Below are 21601 nucleotides of genomic sequence, written 5' to 3'. Positions count from 1 at the left end.
GAAATACAGGTCCAAATTTTACTGTAATTAACTACTGGAACAATTTCTCTTGGGACATGGAGGATTTTCCATTACTTCAAGTCTTTAGCTCAACACTGGTTATGTTTCTAAATGTTACGCTACGGCTCAAATTTAAATTATGAGATTGATACAGAAGTACTGGGTGAGGTTCTTTGGACCGTATTATGTAGGAAGTCAGACTGGATCACCACAATTGTTTTAGGTAAGAGACCTCAATACTGATACAGAAATTATATTAATAATTTTTTTATAACATAATTGCCACCATACTTGCCTGGGTCTTGATTGAAGAATAGGGCACATTTATCATTACTTTTAAACATATGGTGCTTTGAAAAAGGTACCTCAGACATATTTGTTTTTGTTTACTTAGTTATGTGAACTAGGGGCTGTCAATTAATCACAGTTAACTCAAACGATTACCACAAAACAAATTAACTAGATAAAAAATAGTTGTGATTAATCGCAGTTTTAATCACACTTAAAACTTAATCAAATACCAATTTAAATTTATTGTAAATATTTATGGATTTTTTCTATATTTTCAAATATACTGATTTCAATTACAATACAGAATACAAAGTGTATAGTGCTTACATTATATTATTTTTTATTACAAAACTACCACACCCAATTCCAGAAGTTTCTGGAATTGGGTGTGGCAGTTTTGGGTATGCTCAATAGGTTCCTGGTAGCTGGACTCAGACTCCACTAAGGGCAAGTAGTCGGGGCAACTGCTTTGCAAAAGGCCATGTCATCTGTGTGTGCTGGGAGTAGCTGGGCCACAGGAGCAGAGAGAAGGCTGTTTTCCCCTAACTCTGAAAAATTTTGCAGCAGGTTAGTGATACTGTTAACACTCCTGAGTGACGTAGTTATATTGATATAGGTCTACAGTGTAGATCACACCTAAGTATTTCTCAGAAAGTCACAATTTATTAAAGAGCGAGACAACACGTCATTAATTCTCTCCATAGGCAATACAGCAATGTCCAGACTTTGTGTAAAATCAAAGCCTGAGAGAAAAGACAATTACCTGTCCTGTAACTGGTGTTTTTCGAGATGTGTTCCTCATGTCCATTCCATATTAGGTGTATGTGCTCGCCACATGCACCAGTGCTGGAAGTTTTTCCCTCAGTGGTATCTAGAGGGGACTGGCTCTGATGCCCTCTGGACTGGGATGCACATGCTACGGTATAAGTGGCACCACCGGCTACCCAACCCTCAGTTCCTTCTTGCTGGAAACTCTGACAGTGCAGAAGGAGGGCGGGTCATGGAATGGACATGAGCAACACATCTCAAAGAACACCAGTTACGGAACAGGTCTTTTCTTCTTCGAGTGCTTGCTCATGTACATTCCATTATAGGTGACTCCCAAGTAGTACCAATGGAGGTGGGTAAGAGTTCATGGATGTGTAGATTGCAACACAGCTCTGCCAAACCTAGCGTCATCTCTGGCCTGCTGTGATGGCGTAATGCACCGTGAATGAGTGAACCGAAGACCATGTTGCAGCTCTGCAAATGTCGTGGATGGGAATGTGCGCCAGGAAGGCCTCTGAGGACACCTTGGCTCTGGTCGAACGGGCCCCCATGATCAGCGGTGATGGGACCTGTGCCAGCTTGAAACAGGTCCAGATGCCAGAGGTGATCCAGTTGGAAATCCTCTACGAGGACACCGGAGGCCCTTCATCTTGTCTGTTGTCATGATGAAGAGCTGGGTTGACCTGCACAAGGGCTTGGTATGCTCCAGGTAAAATACCAGGGCACATCTAATGTCCAGGACGTGCAGCTGCCTTTCCTCACTAATGGTGTGAGGCTTGTAACAAAACACTGGGAGGAAGATGTCCTGGTTGACATGGAAGGAAGACATAATTTTTGGCAGAAAGGCCGGATCGGGTCGCAGTTGAACTTTGTCCTTCTAGAACACCATGTGTGGCAGCTCTGATGTCAAGGCTTTAATCTCCGACACTCATCTCACCGATGTTATTGCCACAAGGAAAGCGACCTTCCATGACAGGTGGGAAAGTGAGCAGGAAACCATAAGCTGAAAGGGCAGGTCCATGAGCCTAAAAAGAACCAAGTTAAGGTCTCACAGGAGGACAGGGGCCCGAACCAGTGGAAAGAGCCTCTTGAGGCCTCTCAGGAATCCGATCGACATGTTGTGCGAGAACACCATCTGACCTTGGATCGGTAGGTGGAAAGCGGAGATGGCTGCAAGGTGCAGCCTGATGGAAGAGAAGGCCAGCCCCTGGCTCTTAAGATGAAGCACGTAATCTAAAATAGATTGTAAAGGGAGTTCGATGGAGAGATGCTACATTCAGACGCCCAGTGGGAAAACCTCATCCACTTTGCCAGGTAGGTTGCTCTAGTAGAAGGCTTCCTGCTTTCCAGGAGGACTTGCTGGACTTGTTAGAGCAGGCCCGCTCCTCCGGGTTCAACCACGCAGCATCCAAGCTGTGAGGTGGAGGGAGGTGAGGCTGGAGTGTAGGAGGCGCCCATGATTTTGCGAAATCAGATCTGGTTGGTCGGAAAGGGGCCATGGAGGGTCGCTGCCATGTCCATGAGCGTGCCGAACCAATGTTGGTGCAGCCACATCAGGGCGATCATGATGACTTTGGCCTTTTCTCCATCTTTGACAGGACTCTGCTGATGAGTCGGATCAGCAGGAACGCATACATCAGACCCCCGGACCATGACAGGAGGAAGGCGTCAGAGAGAGAGTGTCCTTGCTGAGACCCTACAGGGAACAGAACCGATGACATTTCCTGTTCTGTCTGGTGGTGAACAGGTCCACCTGGGGAGTTCAACACCTCTGGAAAAGCAATCAGGCTACCTCTGGATGAAGTGACCACTTGCGGTGAGAAAAAAAAAGGACCTACTGAGGCAATCTGCCAGCGTGTTCCTGAACCCAGGGAGGTGACAGGCCTCCAGGTGGATCGTGTGCTTGATGCAGAAATCCCACAAATGGAAAGCCTCTTGACAGAGAGTCGACGAGCGTGCTCCCCCCTTGCCTGTTGATGTAGAACATCAAGGCTGTATTATCCGTCAGCACTCTCACCACCTTGCATCCGAACAAATCCAGCCTCTTTGAGTCCTTATTTTTAGGTATAGCTCCTGGTTGGCCTTGCCTCTCCCGCTCATTAACGGCTGCTACTACCAGGGAGTTTGGGGATGGGTGGGTATAGAGGTACTCATGACCCTTAGCCGGAACAAAGTATTTTCTTTCTGCCCTCTTGGAGAGGGGGAGCATAGATGAGGGGGTCTGCCACAGGGCATTTGTGATCTTTGACAACCTCTCATGCAGGGGCAGTGCCACCTTGGCCGGTGCTGTAGAGCAGAGAACATTGAATAGGGAGTCCAATGGTTCCTCTAGCTCCTCCGCATGGAGCCCCAAATTAGAGGCAACTCTTTTCAACAGCTCCTGATGGGACTTAGCATCATCCTGAGGAACTGAGTGAGGGGGACCCGCAATCGCTACACAAGGTTTCAAGAAGAACACCTCTTTCTTCTGTGGTAAGTTGGAAGCCCAAAAGCATCCATTAAGCACAGTTTCAACATGAGAAACAGAGGAGAAACTATGAATAAATCACTCTTAGTGAGAACGTTGCATGGAAAGTGAAGTGGGCGCCCTGACCCAAAAGACATACCACACTGCATATCACATTGAGTGTTATACCAAGAATGTATGTAATGTGTTGTGTCAAAAGGTAAAAGCAACAGAAACAAATACTGATTTTATTCCTACAAGCTGCAATACTTAGCTGGAGTAGAGAAATTGAATCACAGTGGCTCTAATGGATACGAAAGTAATGGTGCTGGCCAGTGCAGAGGCTAAATACGGAGAAATATATGCTTTGAATGGGATTGAAGAGGAGCAAATGCTTAGCACAAGGCTCTTATTGAAGATGAACTGTGGGATATGATCATAGTTCTTAGCAATCCCATCCACAGAAATTAATCACAGTGCATTTTCTTAAAGGCTACAAAAGATGTGATACCATCAAAAGCGGAAGAAAGCACTGATGTCAACACTAATATGAAGAGACTATTTGCAGCTGCTACAGGGATCCATAGCAGATGCCAAACCTGAAAAAATATTACTGCCTAACCTGTACTACTACTTTAAGTGATGTATCAGTGGTTGAAGTGACTTTAGCACCAGCATGACAACAAGCAAATGGAGCAGAAGGCTGCCATTTATCATAAAGCCTCATGTACAAGTGCTTGAGTAAAAGGCAGGTTTTCAAAACATACACAACAACTGTGCGGCATACAGATAACCTACCATAACAAGCAGCTGTTGGTTTACCAATTGATTCCAAAACTTGTGGCAAATTTCTCATGTATCTTGCACAGCATTGGCTCCTCCACTGATTACAACGAAGTACTCCATTTGGAAAATGCAATTGCAAACAAGATTCTTTGCCACATGGAACTGAATGAAGAATTGTATGTTCTCCCAGACCTCATCAAGGGCAGGTTTAGATTTTGTGCTCCTGATAAGATATTCCTGGAAGATCCAGCAGGTGGCAACTGTACTATTGTGGTCTGCTATCAAGAGTGTATTAACGGGGCAAGTCCCAGCCTCAAGTGTTGTCTAGACAGTAAAGAACCGCTCCTTTAAGGAGCTTCCTGACTTCATGACTCACTCATTTTCCTACCAAGTTCCAAAGCCAAGAAGTCCAGTTTTCAATGAAGCAGCTGTTGAATTGACTACAGGAGAACCTTTTACATTCACTAATCTTGACATCATTCGGTTATTGAGAAAGAGTGGAATGCATTCCAGAGGTGAAAAATCACTGAATACAACTTCAACTGAAGAGATGAAAGAGGTAGCCTCAAATGATCTGTACACCCAAGACACACCATACCATAGCATTTCAGGAGACAGATACTTTCCAACATGGCCTGCCTTTAATTTGGCACTACAGACAGCGCTAGAGTGAATGACCCATGTATGCTTCCTGCCAGTCAGACTTGCCTATCCCCACTGATAGTTCAGTTAACATTCCTTACCCAGCTGGAACTGTCTAGGGGACTTCCTGATTGTTTTTGTTCTCTGAAGGTAAAAGGCTAACGCTCATTGGACATTGAGGGAGATTCTTCTGCAGATGCATGCTGTTTCGGGAAGAAAATCAGTCCGTGAATGGATTGGTTAATATGAAACTGGGAGATTACCTTTGGTAAAAATTTCAGGTGTTGATGTAAGAAGACCTTATCCGAGTGGAATACTGTAAATGATGGGTCCGCCATCATAGCTCCAAGTTTCCCAACCCTTCTCACCGAAGTGATAGCAACAAGGAGGGTGACCTTCATGGAGAGAAGAGACATGGAGCAAGATGCCATTGGCTCAAAGGATGTTAATACTGAGAGTACCAGACTCAGACACCATTGAGGCGCTATCACTTAGAGAAGTGGGAAGGTTCTTAGGAGGCCTTTCCAAAAACTAGCAGTTAGCAGGTTTGTAAAACCAAAGTAACACTCCATACAAGGATGGAGTGTGCTGATCGCTGCTAGGTGGACTCTCAAAGGACTGGGGGCAAGATCCAACATCTTTAATGATAGAACATAGTCCAGGATTAGCAGAATCGCTTCTGCTTTTGGTAAAATCTATGTTGTGGCCAAGACGAAAAGCATCTCCAATTGGCCTGATAACATTATCTAATGGAATTTTTCCGACTATTAAAGAGAATGTCTTATACAGCAGAGGAACATGCCCGTTTGATAGTTGATGACAATCTAAATACCACACTCTGAGATGGAGCAGACATGGATCGACTGGGATGCTTGATCTTGCCCTTGTACTGGGTCAGAAGATCGGGACAGTCGAGATGGTAATCGGTGGGCAGGATGATATGTGCAGGAGATTGGGGAAGTGGTGTTACTAAATAGGTGTAGAGAGGCACTTACATCAGTGGGAGCCAAATTTAAGTGAAGACACTTCCACAGCTAGGTGGACACAAGCATCTTATATTCATCTAAATGTGGCTGAAGAGGAAGGAACTGAAACCCTATGAACCCAGAAGAAAAGGAAACTAGCTATCTCATGAGAAAATAGTACTGTTTTCTTCAGGATAGTCAGGTCCCCTTTCTTGTAAGCATCTTTATTTCCTTTTACCTTCTGTCCCCCGCACTCTTAAGTGGTTTGGATATGCAGACCCACCTTGAGATAACCCAAGGCCTCGTTACTTCCAATCTGCTTCATGTCCACTCACCCATACTTCAGCAAAACCACACACTATTACCTCCACATCAGCCTTTTATCTAAGCAGTGTATTAAAAGAACTCACAGAAAATGATAATTTAACATTTTCATGGCTGTAGTGAGACGGAGGGGCCTCCCCCTGAGCCAGAGGGGGAGGGACGACCATGAACACACTACAATGGCAAACAGATAATGTAATATTTTCCATTAGATCCATGATGACGATGAAGTAATTAAGTCTTTTCCTATTAATAAACTTGTAACATCTCTTTATAACCAAGTGATAGTGAGAAAAGATGAATATACATTGTTAATTGAACACCATACATACATGAAACATGAACAACCTGGATTTTCAGATGTTCTGACCTGACACAAATCTCAGTAACATCTATATAGAAGAAGGTGCTTAGCAACTTAGAAAAATTAGACCAGCGGTGTCTGATCTTGCTTCCATAGATCATTTTAATTTCAACAACATACCTTCTACTGTCAGAGTACCCATTTTGGACTCTAAAAAGTCAAACAGTGTGCTGGGTGCAGAAGGTCTGGCATTTCCTAGTTCCTCTTCATCTTCAGGTCTTAGTCGGCCTCTGCCCTTTCCTTTCCCTGTGTATATTACAAACAAATGACTTAGATCCAGACAAATCTACAGAAACTCTACATTTCTTTTTATTGTAATTGTTTTTATAAAACAGCTGAAGCCGTTAAACAGGAAAATATAATCAGATCCACAAATTACATGGATTATTTTCAATTAAGAACACTTAAGTGTGCGATTTTTAACTAGGAAACAATTATAGATATAATATACAGAGGTACTTTTCCAATATTCACTGTCAGGTCTTGAATTCATTACGACTCAGAGGAAAACATACATGCAATTATGCCCCTGCATAACTCCAAATACACTAACAAAGGCCACTATTATCTTTTTGTGCTTATAGCACAAGATCCCCTATTATATAGACACTTTAGTCTAAAACACAGCTTTACAAGTTATACCTCTAGGTGGCGGTCCCTGGATAGGTTTCTGTTTACTGCTGTTCAGAAGAAAATTTAATGCTGCTTCTAGGCTGTTGCTATTATCCATAAGCGCCTGCCTTGCGGCTTCTTTACTGAAACCCATTTCTGTTATGTGCTTTAGAGCCTTTTCATCAACCTGTAATAAAAGATATACACAAAAGTAATCACAGGCTACAACACAGATTCCATAAAATACTAGGTTTGCTTGTAAATTGCATATTAATATTTAATTAAAACATTAATTTATTTTTCATGTATGATGATAAATACTTAGACAGGGCTATTTATAAAAATACTAACAAATAAGATTTCATGGCTTCATGTAACTGACTAGAGTACACTGAGGAGACAGGAACAGATGGTAATTTTAGGAGATGGATTTTATGTGCTTTGGGAGGTTTCCTTTGATTTTTGGGTTTCGTTTTTTGGAGGGATTTTTGTTTTGTTTTTCTTTTTTGCTTTGATTTAATTTCAAATAGAAAACCAAAGAAATAACATTACATGATGTCAAACTCTGATTCCCATAGTTTAACTCTCACTCTGTCAAACAAAGGAGTATCCTGATAGACAGCAGTATCTCTCCCCTTAGCAGGAAGAAAGAAGGCAAAAATATATCAAGCATAGTAATGGGCCAGCCTTTTGTGCTTGGTACAAACATTTCCAAAGCTATGACTGACAATGGCTGTGAAAAATCAGATTATACATTCTTCAAAATAGGGAGGTTAGATATATAACGAATAAAGGTCCTGCAGAATAAAACGGAAAGAAATACAAGTAATTTTCCTTCTTCAGAAATACATGACTTCTCATTCCCAATGATATGAAACATTCTGACAGAGAGCAAATATAGCTATCAGTGTACACATAGTAAAGGCGAAGGCCTTACATAATATTGCTGTTTGAAGTACCAAGCTGAAAAGTGAATCCTCCAATCCTCCATTTTGTTACATCTAATAAATGTGTAGTATGAGGAAAAGGTTCTAGCCTCACACACCTCCCTGTAAAAATGTCACACTTCTCTGCCTAAAAAAGGGGAAAGGGACAATCCTGTATTGGAACAAACATACCAGATAAACTGGACCATATCACTCAGTAGGTTGACAGTGCAGTGGATGTTTTAGAAATATTTTGGTATATGTGTCAAACATGAAAATTCAGTAATTCCTTAATGCAAAACTAAATAAAACCCAATTAAAAGAACACAATTAGTTTTGCTGAGAGATTAGTACAAGTTGTGCAACAACAAATGTAACCATGTGATCTTTTCATTATTACCCATTTTCTCCTATAGTCTGTTACTTTCACTAGTCTTGCTTCCAATTAGATGCATCCCACTTACGGCATATGGGTGCTACTACAACACAAGTAGTAAATAACAGTATTTAAACATCAGCCATCTAGTTTGCAGATACAAATATCCAAATTCATTTCCAAAACCAAACTGGAGCATGCAAGAATAACTTCTAAAAAAGAATAAAGTATAGTTGACTGGGGATAAACTAAAACTCCTACACTTCTGGCTAAACTGATTCCACTTCCTTCATAATTCCTTCCGCATCCCCAAATAAACAAGTCCACCCAACAATATTCTTAGACTGAATGTCCACAAACTGAAGCACAAGGACGATCACTAAATAAAAACACTTATAATTACTTATGTCCTCTGCAATGTCGTAGGAAGGATGGTCTATGTTAGTAAGTGACATACGTACAATGCCCAGCTCAGCAACAGACTTCCCATGTGAGGCTGAACAAGTTAATCTAACTTGGGACTCAGTCTCTCATCTGTAAAATAGGCATAGTGCCTCCCTATCTTACAGGGGTGTGATGAGGATAAAGTCCATTAACGACTAAAAGGCACACAGATAGTACAGTGACATGGGCCATGTAGGTGAGCATATCAGTAAAAAACCAGGCAGATTAGAATGCAGCTCTCCTGGAAAAAAAACAACAGTGTTGGTTTAGAATCCACTCCTTTAGTGCCAGCTGGAGCCTGCCCAGTATATCTGTTCTACTGTTCTGTCTCCCTTGCAGATAGACAAGGTGGATGAGGTAATATCTTTTACATAGTTGTCATAGAGAAGAAAGGATATTCTACCATGTACCAGTGGTACAGCACCTCCTTTCGGAGTTGGAAATACTCAGTGTTCGTGTCTGCTGATGTATATGACAGCTACTGTTTTCACTAGGGAGCTAAGCAGCAGCCACAGGCTGAACTGTTGAGAGCTAATCTTGAACAAGACCATAATCTGAGACATGAGGGAAAGGCAATTTCCCAGAGACCCTCTTTGTCACATAGTCCTTATAACATTCAAGGTATCTCTTTCTTCTCTTATATATATATTGTACCAAAAGCTTCTCTCTCTTCCTCATTCTTATATATAAAGACCGGAATGAAAAATAAAAAAGTAAGATTAGAAAAGGAGGGTCTGTGTTTTAAAGCTGAAGGAGGCAGAATGATTGACCTGAAAGTAAGTCATCTGGTACCGGTATAACAGCTATGACAGAAACTAGTTCATTGCTTCATAGTACACGAGGCAAAGATGTTGTGGTATCAGATTCCTTTATAGGATGTGGGAGAAGGTAACATAATGAAAGAAACCATCTTTGTTAAAGATTTCATTTCAAATAAACAACCATGCCTAATATTCGGGTTATACAAAGGATAAAAGGAGCTGATTCTTCACTGTCTTGGGACCTTGAATAAACATTTACATTATCACATCACCACCAAATCAGAACACTGTTATATGCAGTGTTGTTGTAGTTGTGTTGGTCCCAGGATATTAGAGACAAAAGGCAGATGACATAATACCTTTTATTGGACCAACGTCTGTTGATGAGAGACAAGCTTTCGAGGTTACACAGATCTCTTCTTCAGGTCTGGTCCACACTACAGTTGATCTAAGTTACATAGACGTACCGCAGTCACAGCAATTAAATCACTTTTACATGTCCACACTATGTTCCTTGTGTCAGTGGTGCATGTCCTCACTAGCGGCGTTTGCATAGATGCAGAGAGCAGTGCACCCTGGGTAAGCAGCCCACTGTGCAACTCGCCACCATCTAGCGCAGGGTGTTTTGTAAAGGGTTTGCAATGCCTCCTGGGGGCAAATGAGACATGCAGGGGTGACGGAACATGATTTCAAGGTCCCATGATGGTGTGTTCTCCATCCCATAATTTTATCTACATCCGATAACGTTTCGCACCTCTTTTCAAAAGCCCCACAAATCTGCGCATCCACCATCTCTGTGAGAAGCCTGGTTCCTGCGTAGCTCTGCACTATTGTGATGAGCATTGCAAACACACCATGCCTGATCCTGCAGTATTTCCAGAGTCAGGAGAGGAGCCACATGGAAAATTGCGCCATGGAAAGAAACAATTCCAGGCTGTTGTTGGAAGTCGCAAAGCAGCTGCAGAAAGTGGAGTGTTGGTTCTGGGCCTGAGAAACAAGTACTGACTGCTGGGATCATACTGTTATGCAGGTATGGGATGACAAGCAGTGGCTGCAGAACTTTCGGATGCACAAGGCCACTTTCCTGGAACTGTGTGCAGAGCTCACCCCAGCCCTCCGCTGAAGTAACACCAAAATGAGAGTTGCACTGACGCTGAGGAAGCAAATGGCAATCACGGCATCGAAGCTTGAAGCAATGCCACATTGCTACTGATCAGTCGGGAATCAATCTGGAGTTCGGAAAGTGTTCAGGGCCATTAATCACATCCTGCTACGAAGGATTGTGACTCTGGGGTATGTGCAGGACATACTGGATGGTTTGCTGCACTGGGGTTCTCAAACTGCACTGGGGCGATAAATGGCATGCATATCACTATTCTGGCATCAAACCACCTTGCCACAGAGTATATCAACAGAAATACTTTTCTATAGTATTGCAAGCACTGGAGGATCACCGAGGACATTTTACTGACATCAGTGCAGGATAGTCAGGGAAAGTGCATGACGCATGCATCTTTAAGAACAAAGGCCAGTACAGAAAGCTGCAAGCAGGGACTATTTTTCCAGACCAGAGGATTACTATTGGGGATGTTGAAATGCCAGTAGTGAATGTGGGAAACCCAGCCTACCCCCTTACTCCTGTGGCTCATGAAGCTGTTCACTGGCCACCTCGACAGCAGCAAGGAACGCTTCAACCATAGACTCAGCAGGTGCACAATGACAGCTGAAAGTGCCTTTGGCTGCTTGAAAGGCCGCTGTCACTGTCTACTCACAATATTAGACCTCAGTGAAAAAAATCCCCATGGCTATAACTGCCAGCTGTGCATTTCAGAATCTCTCTAAAGCAAGGGGGGAGAAGTTTCCAAGAGGGTGAAGGTGGAATGGCTGTCTGCTGATTTTGAGCTATATGATTTTGAGACACCAGAGTTATAAAAAGAGCTATTTGGATCAGGGAGTAAAGACCATTTTAATAAGGAGCCACAGTAATGTGTGTTACTGTTGTGTAGTGTGCCTGTTTTTTTGTTTTTTGTTTTGTTTTTTTTTGCACCCCAGTATGAATCTTGTAAGGAGTGCTGTGCAAGTGGTAATATAACATTGCAAATGCCCCTATCACTATTAACTGTGAATAATGTTAGCCCCGGCCACCATATGTTGTGAACTAATAAATATGAATTAAGTTTCCATAAATAGAGTTTTATTCCAAACACATGCAAACAGACATTTATAACTGAATGAAACTTTATGAATACAGGGAAAAGAACTTTTGAAGGGGAAAGAACATTTCCATTTTGCAAACACATACACCAACTGTCTCTCTCAAAGGTTGGTGTATATGCGGCTGTGATGGTCCGTACTCTCCGTGGGGGTGGAGTGGTAGGGATAGTGCAAGGCCGCAGATGTCACGTGGAATGTGGGCGGAGGAAGTGTAGGGAAGTCCCAGAGTGCAGTTCTCTATGGGCTGCAGAGGGAGGCAATCATGGATTTTTTTGAGCCTGAAGGTCAACAAGCCTCTCCGGCATGTCTGACTGATGCTTCAGAAGTTCTATCATCTCCTGCGTCACATCATTCTCCTTTTTCCATGCTTTTCTCCTGTCCACACTATCCCTGTCCATTCTGCCCACGAGCTTGATCCTCCAAGCCCTGTGCTCAGTACCCGCAGCACTAAAGGCTTGCAGGATCTCTTCGAACACATCATCCTGCGCCCTCTTCCTTATCTGGCTGAGTTACTCCACTGCTGTGGTTGGAAAGACCCTCAAGGCCACATTTCCAGCTGCAAAAAAATACAATGCACAGAGGTACTATTGTGAGTGTATTCACAAGATAAATGGAAACTTGGTATACTGAACTCACTCCCCTTGATCCACACAAGTTATAAGCACGACATTCTCACTTCTGCTTGGAATTCATAAAGTCCCAGACACGGCAAATATGGTGCGGAGAGGGAGGGGGCGAGCTGGCACAGTAAGAGGGAGGGGAGCTCACAGACATGAATATATGCAGCTAGGGTAACTAAACTGAATACTGGCACCATTTTCCACAGGCAGTGGTGACTTCAGCTGATATCTCATTCCTGAGAGTAACGGAGGCTGAAAGGGAGCTGCTCCTGCACGTGTCCAGCTGCAGACCGGGTCCATAGGCTGCTAGCCTGTGTGCTGCAATGATGCCTGCTGAGTGGTGTGCAAAAGTGTGGAAGAAATAAGGCAGCCATTCCCGGTAGTCTTCAATAGAGGATTGCAGAGTACCTCCAGGAAAGTTTCCTCGAGATCTATGGAGGATTCACAGGACTTCTTGGTACACATAACAAACTGTTCTGCAGGGTCCCCTCTGCCTAACTGTACAGGGGAATGAGAAGCAGATAGCAACTCTACCTCTACTGGTTATTTCACTACATCTTGTAGCATGGTAACAATGAGTAAATGAACAGATCATAAAGAGGTCCTGGCTCACTGAGTCATTGGATCCCGGGTTGCCTGTCCCCCATTCTCCTCCTCCTCTTCCTTGTCCAACACCTCGTCCTCAGGGTTCACTCCAGTAGCCTGTGACTGTGACTCCTCCCAAGTACACATGGGGCCCTTGTAGATGGTGATGGGTCACTGCCAAGGATGGCATGAAACTCTTTGTCAAAGTGGCATGTCTATAGTTCCACATCAGAGCAACTTGACTTCTGGTACACCTGCCACAGGGTCCTTGACTTTCACATGGCACTGCTGCATATCCCTGTTGTAGATCTTCGCTCCCATGCCCCAAGCGATTTGCTCATAGATATTGACATTTCTGTGGTTGGATCAGAGCTATGTCTGCACAGCCTCTTTTTCCTATAGACCCAGGAGATCCATCACCTCTGGTGTACTCCAGGCAGGAACATGTCTGCAGTGTAGAGCCAGCACGGTCAGCCATGCAGTTGCTATGTGAGCTCTCCATGCTGAGCAAACAGGAAATGGAATTTCAAAAATTCATGGGGCTTTAAAAGGAGAAGGGCATGTACCTGTATATCTGGCAGCGGAGCTCAAAATGGTGACCAGACCGGTCATGGAGTAGGGGGGCATTGTGGGACACTTCCTGGAGATCACTGAAGTTGATGTAATTGCGTGTCTAGACTGACACTGCATCACCCTATGTCAACTTAAGCACTACACCCCTCATGCAGTTGGAGTTGGTCATGTGAGGAAGGCAGAATATTACAACTTAACTTATGAAAAATTCCATTTTTTCAACTCCATATAAACTGCACCCTGTACTGTATCTGTGACATGTATCTCACATTAGGATATAAATGTAAGAAACACTTACCACATTAATGATCTCTGACTTTTTTCTTTTTTTTAAGTCTTTAATTACATTTAGCATTTTTAAATCCAGTGCTGGAGGCAGCCATCTTGCTGAAAACAGATGGCATTTATGACACACACGGTCTAAAAATCCTATTAAACAGTTACTTTAAACCAGTCTCTAACCTGCTTTATCAATGGTTTTAACAGTTGGAAGAAAAACTAGACATACACAATATTTTTATATTATTAAGCAATTATTAAAGCAGGTCAAACTAGTTTACTGTCTCTTCTATGGTGCTACCCCATTGTCACAAATGACACCGCTTTCCAGCAAGATGTCTGCCTCCAACACTAAAACACAAAATGTCAATTGCAATTACATACTTAAAAATATCTTTCATGGTTTGTTCATAGCGAAAAACATTTCTAACCTTATGAACTTATAGACCATCGGACTGAGCAAAATAGATGCAGGGTTTTTTTAAGGACTGTTTGTATATACTATCAATTTTGCTCAGTGGAGTGTTCTGAAAGTTCACATAACTAATAACACTTCTGTCATAAATATAAAGGGAAGGGTAAACACCTTTAAAATCCTTCCTGGCCAGAGGAAAAACCCTTTCACCTGTAAAGGGTTAAGAAGCTAGGATAACCTCACTGGAACCTGACCAAAATGACCAATGAGGAGACAAGATACTTTCAAAGCTGGAGTGGGGGAGAAACAAAGGTTCTCTCTGTCTGTGTGATGTTTTTGCCGGGAACAGAAAAGGAATGGAGCCTTAGAACTTAGTAAGTAATATAGCTAGATATGTGTTAGATTCTGTTTTGTTTAAATGGCTGATAAAATAAACCTTGCTGAATGGAATGTATATTCCTGTTTTTGGGTCTTTTTGTAACTTAAGATTTTGCCTAAAGGGATTCTCTATGTTTTGAGTCTGATTACCCCGTAAGGTATTTACCATCCTGATTTTACAGAGGTGATTCTTTTACTTTTTCCTCAATTAAAATTCTTCTTTTAAGAACCTGATTGCTTTTTCATTGTTCTTGAGATCCAATGGTTTGGGTCTGTGTTCCCCTATGCAAATTGGTGAGGATTTTTATCAAGCCTTCCCCAGGAAAGGGGGTGTAGGGTTAGGGGAGGGCAAAAGGTAAAACAGTTTGTACCTTGGGGAAGTTTTAACCTAAGCTGGTAAAAATAAGCTTAGGGGGTTTTCATGCAGGTTCCCACATCTGTACCCCAGAGTTCAGAGTGGGGAAGGAACCTTGACAACTTCTCACCAAGTAACTGTGATATAGATTTGAAAATATTGTTTTGAATTAAAATGGATAGTTCTGAGCCTCCTGCCAGCGGCCCCCATCTTACAAAACGAGAGACATTATTTGTGACCCAGACAGCATGGGGTTCCAGGATGAGAATTAACAGAAGTTTCCCTCTTTTATTACCAGCTAAAATAGCAGAAGCAGTACTTCACTGCATGGTTTAAACACGAAACAGTAAGCATATTCTTTTGATGATAAACTAATACTAATCCAGAAGGAAAATAGTCTTAAAATGTGGTATAAAATTGCCATTGATTATAACAGTTAAGTTACTTCAACTTGCAAACTGCTGCATTTATTTTAAAATTCAAGAGAGAAAAATATTACTGTAATGAGCCTATCACACAAACGTTACAATTTTTTGTTTTGTAAGAGTTTCTACTCAGTTGCAATATACAGCCTGATTAATTGTATCCTCCATGAGTTAGGTATTCCATGAAAATAAACCAATCTCAACAGAGAGTAAAATACAGAAATCTATACAACCTTTTATAGAAACTGAAGGAAAATTCACTATCTCATAGTTTTTAGTCTACATGTCAAATACTGATATTTAAGGTTCCATTTAGATCCTCAGCCTTACCAGTTCACGATAGACACCTTCATTTTTCCCCTCAGGTTTTGTTATCTTTTCTTTCTGGAACACTTCCCTGTTTCGATTCCCTCCAGCACTCACATTAAGATTGCTTCTAGTACTGCCACCGCCTCCTCCAAATGTCTTGGTCTTTAGATAAGAAGGGAAAAAACCTTCAGTAAACAACACAATTAGGAAAATAACCTTTAAGATGCTACAGAAAAATGCAGTAAATCTCAGGTACCTAAAATGTTTATCGTTATCCTTTATATAGACAAATAAAATGTTAATTTCCAATAAAATAACAGAGTAATTTACTAGCTAGAATTTCCCTTCTCCCCTATGTCCAGGCGAGGCTGTAAAAACAGTGATATAATTTTAAGTTTTATGAGTTACTGTGAGGCAAATCATAAAAATAAAATTAAATGGAAAAGTGTAAGGAAGGATATAAAATAACCCAAGGATTAAACATGTTAAGTTCCATACAATTCAACATTACCGAACATAATGAATCAAAGTTTTTTGGGAGTTGGAAATAGTGGTTGAATTTAATACCGTTACCTTAATCTCAGCATCAAAATAGCTTCAATACAGGCCACCTAGTAAGCAAGTTTTGCTTACTCAAATTGTACTGTCTGCATAAAGCAAAACTGAATTATAAAATTCATCATATTTTAGCAGACTTGGTTAGGTCAAAATTAGATCCACAAGAAAATATTCTGTGGTCAGTCTACATCATATTACCTCTTTAGAAAAATAAAAAATCTAAGGCAATGAGTCTTTGGAAATATGCTGTGTGTTCTCCCTTTTCTAAATATTTGGTAGACAAAGGAACTTACGAAAACAGACACCATAATGTGACTCACATTAAGGAAATAAATACTTGAAAAAACTAAAATAATGAAGTACAGTAAGTAAAATACTGTAGCAAATGTATATTCTAACCTCCTTGCTCTTTGCTACTTCTGCAATAGCAGCTGTTCTCTGTTTTTCAAATTCATCATTGTCTCCAACAGGCTTAGCAGTGCTCATCATTTGCAGAGTCTTTCTCTGATCAAGTTCCCTGCTGTCCACTTGCACAGAAGACACACATTTCTGTAACACAAAAGTAGTATTACAGAAATTTACTCTCTCCTTTCTATTTTCAGTTACAGAACAAAATATTCATATTTCATTAGAGTATTAACTTTTGAAAAGAGTTAATCACAAAAAATATACAGTTAGGACAACTAAACATCTTGGTTTACAACATATGTCTGGTCCATGGGAGAAAGTGGCCTTCAAACTTTCACCTCTAGTAAAGGAGGAGGGGATCAAAATTTTGGCACACAGTCTAACCCTCCAAGGATGGAAGATCCAGTTGCCAGGGAAATGTGGCAAGAAAAATTATAAGGGGAAGTTTTCAAAAGCCAAAGTTAAAATTTTTGAACTTGGCTCACAGGCGCTAGCTATAAATTCATTAGGTAAACCCCTAAATAAAAATGATCATCAGAGGTATTAAAGCAAATCCCATTGTCTTCTGTGTGAGTTGGGGATGCACAACACCTCTAAAATCTATTAAGTGTTTAACTTTAGGCACCCCTAAAGTTGTATATTTTGGCTCACATACACACCAGATATCTGACAGTGGAGCAGCATTTTGTATTTGCCAACCACTTAGAGTTATCGGGTCTCAAAGATAACTAGTGTTGAACAATTCTCTGGATGATGGGTTGATCAAGTTCAGTACTTTGGCAGGTATCCAAGGATCCACCAGTATCATCACATGATTGATTGCAGGAGTTACTAGGGATCTTAATAAATAACCTGAAGTCCAAGCCTGCTCCTGTGAAATATCTGGAATTCACAGAGACACAACTAGATACTATTTATTTTATTTTTAGGGGTCCAAGATATTGTGGTCTGAACAGAAATAATTAAGCAGTCAGCCAGAGACATGGCTACAGGGCAAACTGTGCCTCAGACCTCTTTTTAGTCCCCCTCAAATGCATCTCTTAGGTGACAGACCGGGCCTTCTGCACCTAATTCTGGGTGGAACCTCACGTTTGACCACTTACAGACTAGATCTCTAGGCTGCAGTCCCACTGGCTCATAACTACGTTAACAATCCAATTTTGGCTCCTGTAAGAGTTTCCATTTGGGAGCCAGTGAAAGCGTATATTAACAGTGACACAAAGCAGTGTCTTCAAAACAAAGCATTATATGTTCATTCCTCAAAGGCATAAAGCATTTTCCTAAATGAGTTAACAGAATGAAAGATCTGATGTGCTCTTCCTTCTAAAAATTTAGCCTATCAGTAGCTCTGGGAGGTGCAGATTACTCACATCAGTGAACCTGTCCCGCTCACAGCATATTCCCCCTATCTCTGCCAATCTGGGTGTCAGCTTCCATGTGCTCACAACCCATTCTCACACTCCTCTTTCCCAAGGACAGCATTTTTTCTTAAATTTAGGATTCCCTTTGATCTTAGGCTCAGCCTAAGAGTAGACCATCCAAGCCTGGATGAGTCATTTGGGGTATTCCCCAGTAAAAAGCTTTTCCTTGGTTTCCTCCAGGACTCTCATGTGTGTCATTGTTTCATTTTCCATTGGTTTCTCCCTTAACGGTCTCTTTTAATTTAACTCTTGGCAGTTAGGCAGGCTAATATCAGAGATAACTGCAGGGCATATGATAGTCATAAAAATAATACACAATTCCCTCATTGTCCACAGCCAGTATTATCTTGGACAATGTATTGAATGTTAGCCTTGATATCTGCCATGGTGTCTATGGCAAAATGTTTCAGTTACTTATAAAGGATCAGAGCCTGACACCCCTGACTTCAATCTACCAAGGTCAAACATACTGAAAAGTAATCTCTCTTTCCCACACACACTTTCAATAGCCATTAGATTGCATTTTAAGTTATTTTCAGGGTATTTTGGGATTTTATTTTTTTTTAAAAAGAAAAGGAGTACTTGTGGCACCTTAGAGACTAACCAATTTATTTGAGCATGAGCTTTCGTGAGCTACAGCTCACTCACGAAAGCTCATGCTCAAATAAATTGGTTAGTCTCTAAGGTGCCACAAGTACTCCTTTTCTTTTTGCGAATACAGACTAACACGGCTGTTACTCTGAAACCTATTTTTTTTTAATTGTAAAGGGACAATTTTGATCATGACTTGAAATCTATGAGGTGTTGGAATCAGCAATATTCCGAATTATCTAAAGAATCAATTTGCCACAGTGGTAAGCATTTAACTAACATTTTGAAAACACGTAAAAAAGTGTGTTATCTTGAAAAATCAAAAAGAATGTATTAAAATAAAGATTTCACATTTCCTATTAGTTAGGAAAATAGTCACTCTATCCATTCTAACATAGAACTTCTAGTCATTATGATTTTAAAATTATTTTACAAAATATTAATCCTGATTACATCTATACCAAGGTCAAAAGTGTAAAAAAAAAAAAAAAAAAAAAAAAAAAAAAAAAGACTACTATACCTGCCCAAATGGCACAAAAGGGGGTGGTCCACCTTCTGTTCCAATGTTACTTCTATTGTGTTTTGATAAACTCTGTAAAATTTAAAAAAACAGCTTTTGATTAACAAGTTGCAAATGAAAACATGGCAAGGTTATCTGATAAACGTCTCAGTATTTTAGGAAGTCAATGGAAGTAGCAAGATAAAAAATTCCTGAACGTTATAAAAATGTTTCCTTTATGCCTTTTATCAACCTCAAACAGGAAAGGCCCTTTAATATCAATATCACTTAGATAAGGTAAATTTTTTCAAAAGCAAAGTCCTTCACAACATAAGAATTAGCTAGTCATTCAGTAGCAACCTATGCACTGTATCCTAAAACAGAGAGATGAAGCTAGAATATGAAAAGAGTGGCAGCTGATATACCTCACTGCTAACCCTCTGATGTAGATTTCTGAAACCACAATCATACCAGATGTGTAACTTACCACCTCTTCACCCCCAAGTTCAACACCAACCCACACCTAATTTCAGGAAAAGGAAAGACTCTAGTGAGAAATACAAATTGACACTAACGCAGCTTCCAAGCTGTGCATACATTATCTGATCTTCAGCATACCATATAAAAAGAAAAAGCTGTCTAACTTAATAGGGAACACTTGCTGGAAAGGGTATTTATTTTACTGCACCACGAAGCAGTATAGGGTGTTTAGTAACTGAAAAATTAAATTCTTGATAACTATTTTCTGTACATTAGCTATAAAAATAAATTAATATAAACTGAGCAGTCTGTAGATTTTTTTAGGGTAAACACCAAATGTTAATGAAATAATATGAAATGATGTAATCTGAAGTGAACAGTCAATTATTTCACTTTCATTCATTCAAAAAAAATTATTTAGAAATCAGTACTATAATCACTACTATACTACTTTGATCTAATTTAGGTTGCTGAGTTTTGTGTGGGGTTCTAGGTGGTTTTGGTGTCCTGTCATATGCAGGAGATCAGACTACATGATATGGTGGTCCCCTCCGGCATCAATCTCTATGACTCTATATTTCTAACACTTACATTAAGAATTTACTACTATAATTATTCATTTAGGTCTGACAAAAATGTACAATGTACAAAAGGGGCTTGTCTGTGCAGAGCTCATTGAAGGATCAGGGCCTATTCTGTTCTGCATCTCTCCGGTTGACGCTATTCCATTTTGTATAAATATTTAAATATTCACTCGGCCAAAGATAGAGAGTGAGAACAACTCTATAGCCTGATGATTAAGACACTCAGCTAGGCGGAAGAAGGTGTGGATTCAAATCCCTTCTCTGAATCAGACAGAGAGAAGATTAGTTTTGGGTCAACCAAAACTGCATTTTTCAGAGAATTGACTACTTGTTTGAAAAATTTCACCTAGCTCTAACAGCTATGCCAGCAGAAAGTCATAGTGTAGACCTAGCCTCATCATATAAACTTAGAGAAGTCATAACTTCTCTGTATTTCAGTTTGCCCATCATTAAAATGCAAATACTATCTGCCTTGTTGAGTTTGTGAATTAATATGTATAAAGTGCTTTGAGATCCTTGAGTGGAAGACATTACTGTGCGCAAAGTAATAAGGCTAGTCTACACTGAAAACTTACATCAGCACAGCTATATCTCTCAAGGGTTTGAAAAATCCATGGTTTTGAGAGACACAGCTATGTTGACCTAACCCTTGTTGTAGACAGCATTAAGTTGATGGAAGAATTCTTCCACTGACCTAGCTACCCCCGCCTTTCAGGGAGGTGGATTACCTACAGCGATCGGGAAATCCTACAGTCACTGTAGTGAGTGTCTACGCTGGAGCATTTTAAGTGTCGACATAGCCTTATACAGCCCCACCTTCTCCCTACTTCCAAATAAATTACAGCAGAGGCTTGACTATACTCAGCTGCAAACTTAGCAGAAACAAGAAAGCTCTAGAAAAGGGGCAAATGTATATTTCAGGAAAAGAACTGTTTTCATAAAATGAGAGATTTAAAAGACTACTTAGTTTAAAAAGGACACACATGAGAAGAAATAATAGACATATACCAATAAACAGTAGCTATATAGATGTTTACACTATGCTCTCATCAACATAATATCGAACATAAATGGACATTCCTATATGCCCTTTCCAAGAACACAAAAATAACAAGGCTTTGAAAGCCATAAGACTAGTATAATTTAAAACAGTAAAAAGAAAATTACACAGTATCTTGCATAAAAAATGATTTATATGGGGC

At 40.7% G+C, this 21601-nt stretch overlaps 1 protein-coding gene across 3 annotated transcripts in view; it reads right to left on the bottom strand.

Annotated features, from left to right (window-relative positions):
- Positions 1 to 21601, bottom strand: part of TDRD3 (tudor domain containing 3) — a 306660-nt gene that overhangs the window by 76690 nt on the left and 208369 nt on the right. For all 3 annotated transcript variants that reach the window (XM_077812194.1, XM_077812198.1, XM_077812200.1), the window contains exons 6-10: positions 19357 to 19428; positions 16816 to 16965; positions 15880 to 16020; positions 7229 to 7385; positions 6707 to 6832 (exon numbers count right to left, since the gene is read on the bottom strand). In XM_077812194.1, coding sequence (XP_077668320.1) covers positions 6707 to 6832; positions 7229 to 7385; positions 15880 to 16020; positions 16816 to 16965; positions 19357 to 19428 — 646 coding nt within the window. The remainder of the gene's footprint in view (positions 1 to 6706; positions 6833 to 7228; positions 7386 to 15879; positions 16021 to 16815; positions 16966 to 19356; positions 19429 to 21601) is intronic.

The sequence above is a fragment of the Eretmochelys imbricata genome, chromosome 1, assembly GCF_965152235.1.
Source record: "Eretmochelys imbricata isolate rEreImb1 chromosome 1, rEreImb1.hap1, whole genome shotgun sequence".
NCBI lineage: Eukaryota > Metazoa > Chordata > Testudines > Cheloniidae > Eretmochelys > Eretmochelys imbricata.
This window is presented reverse-complemented; position numbering and strand designations above follow the sequence as displayed.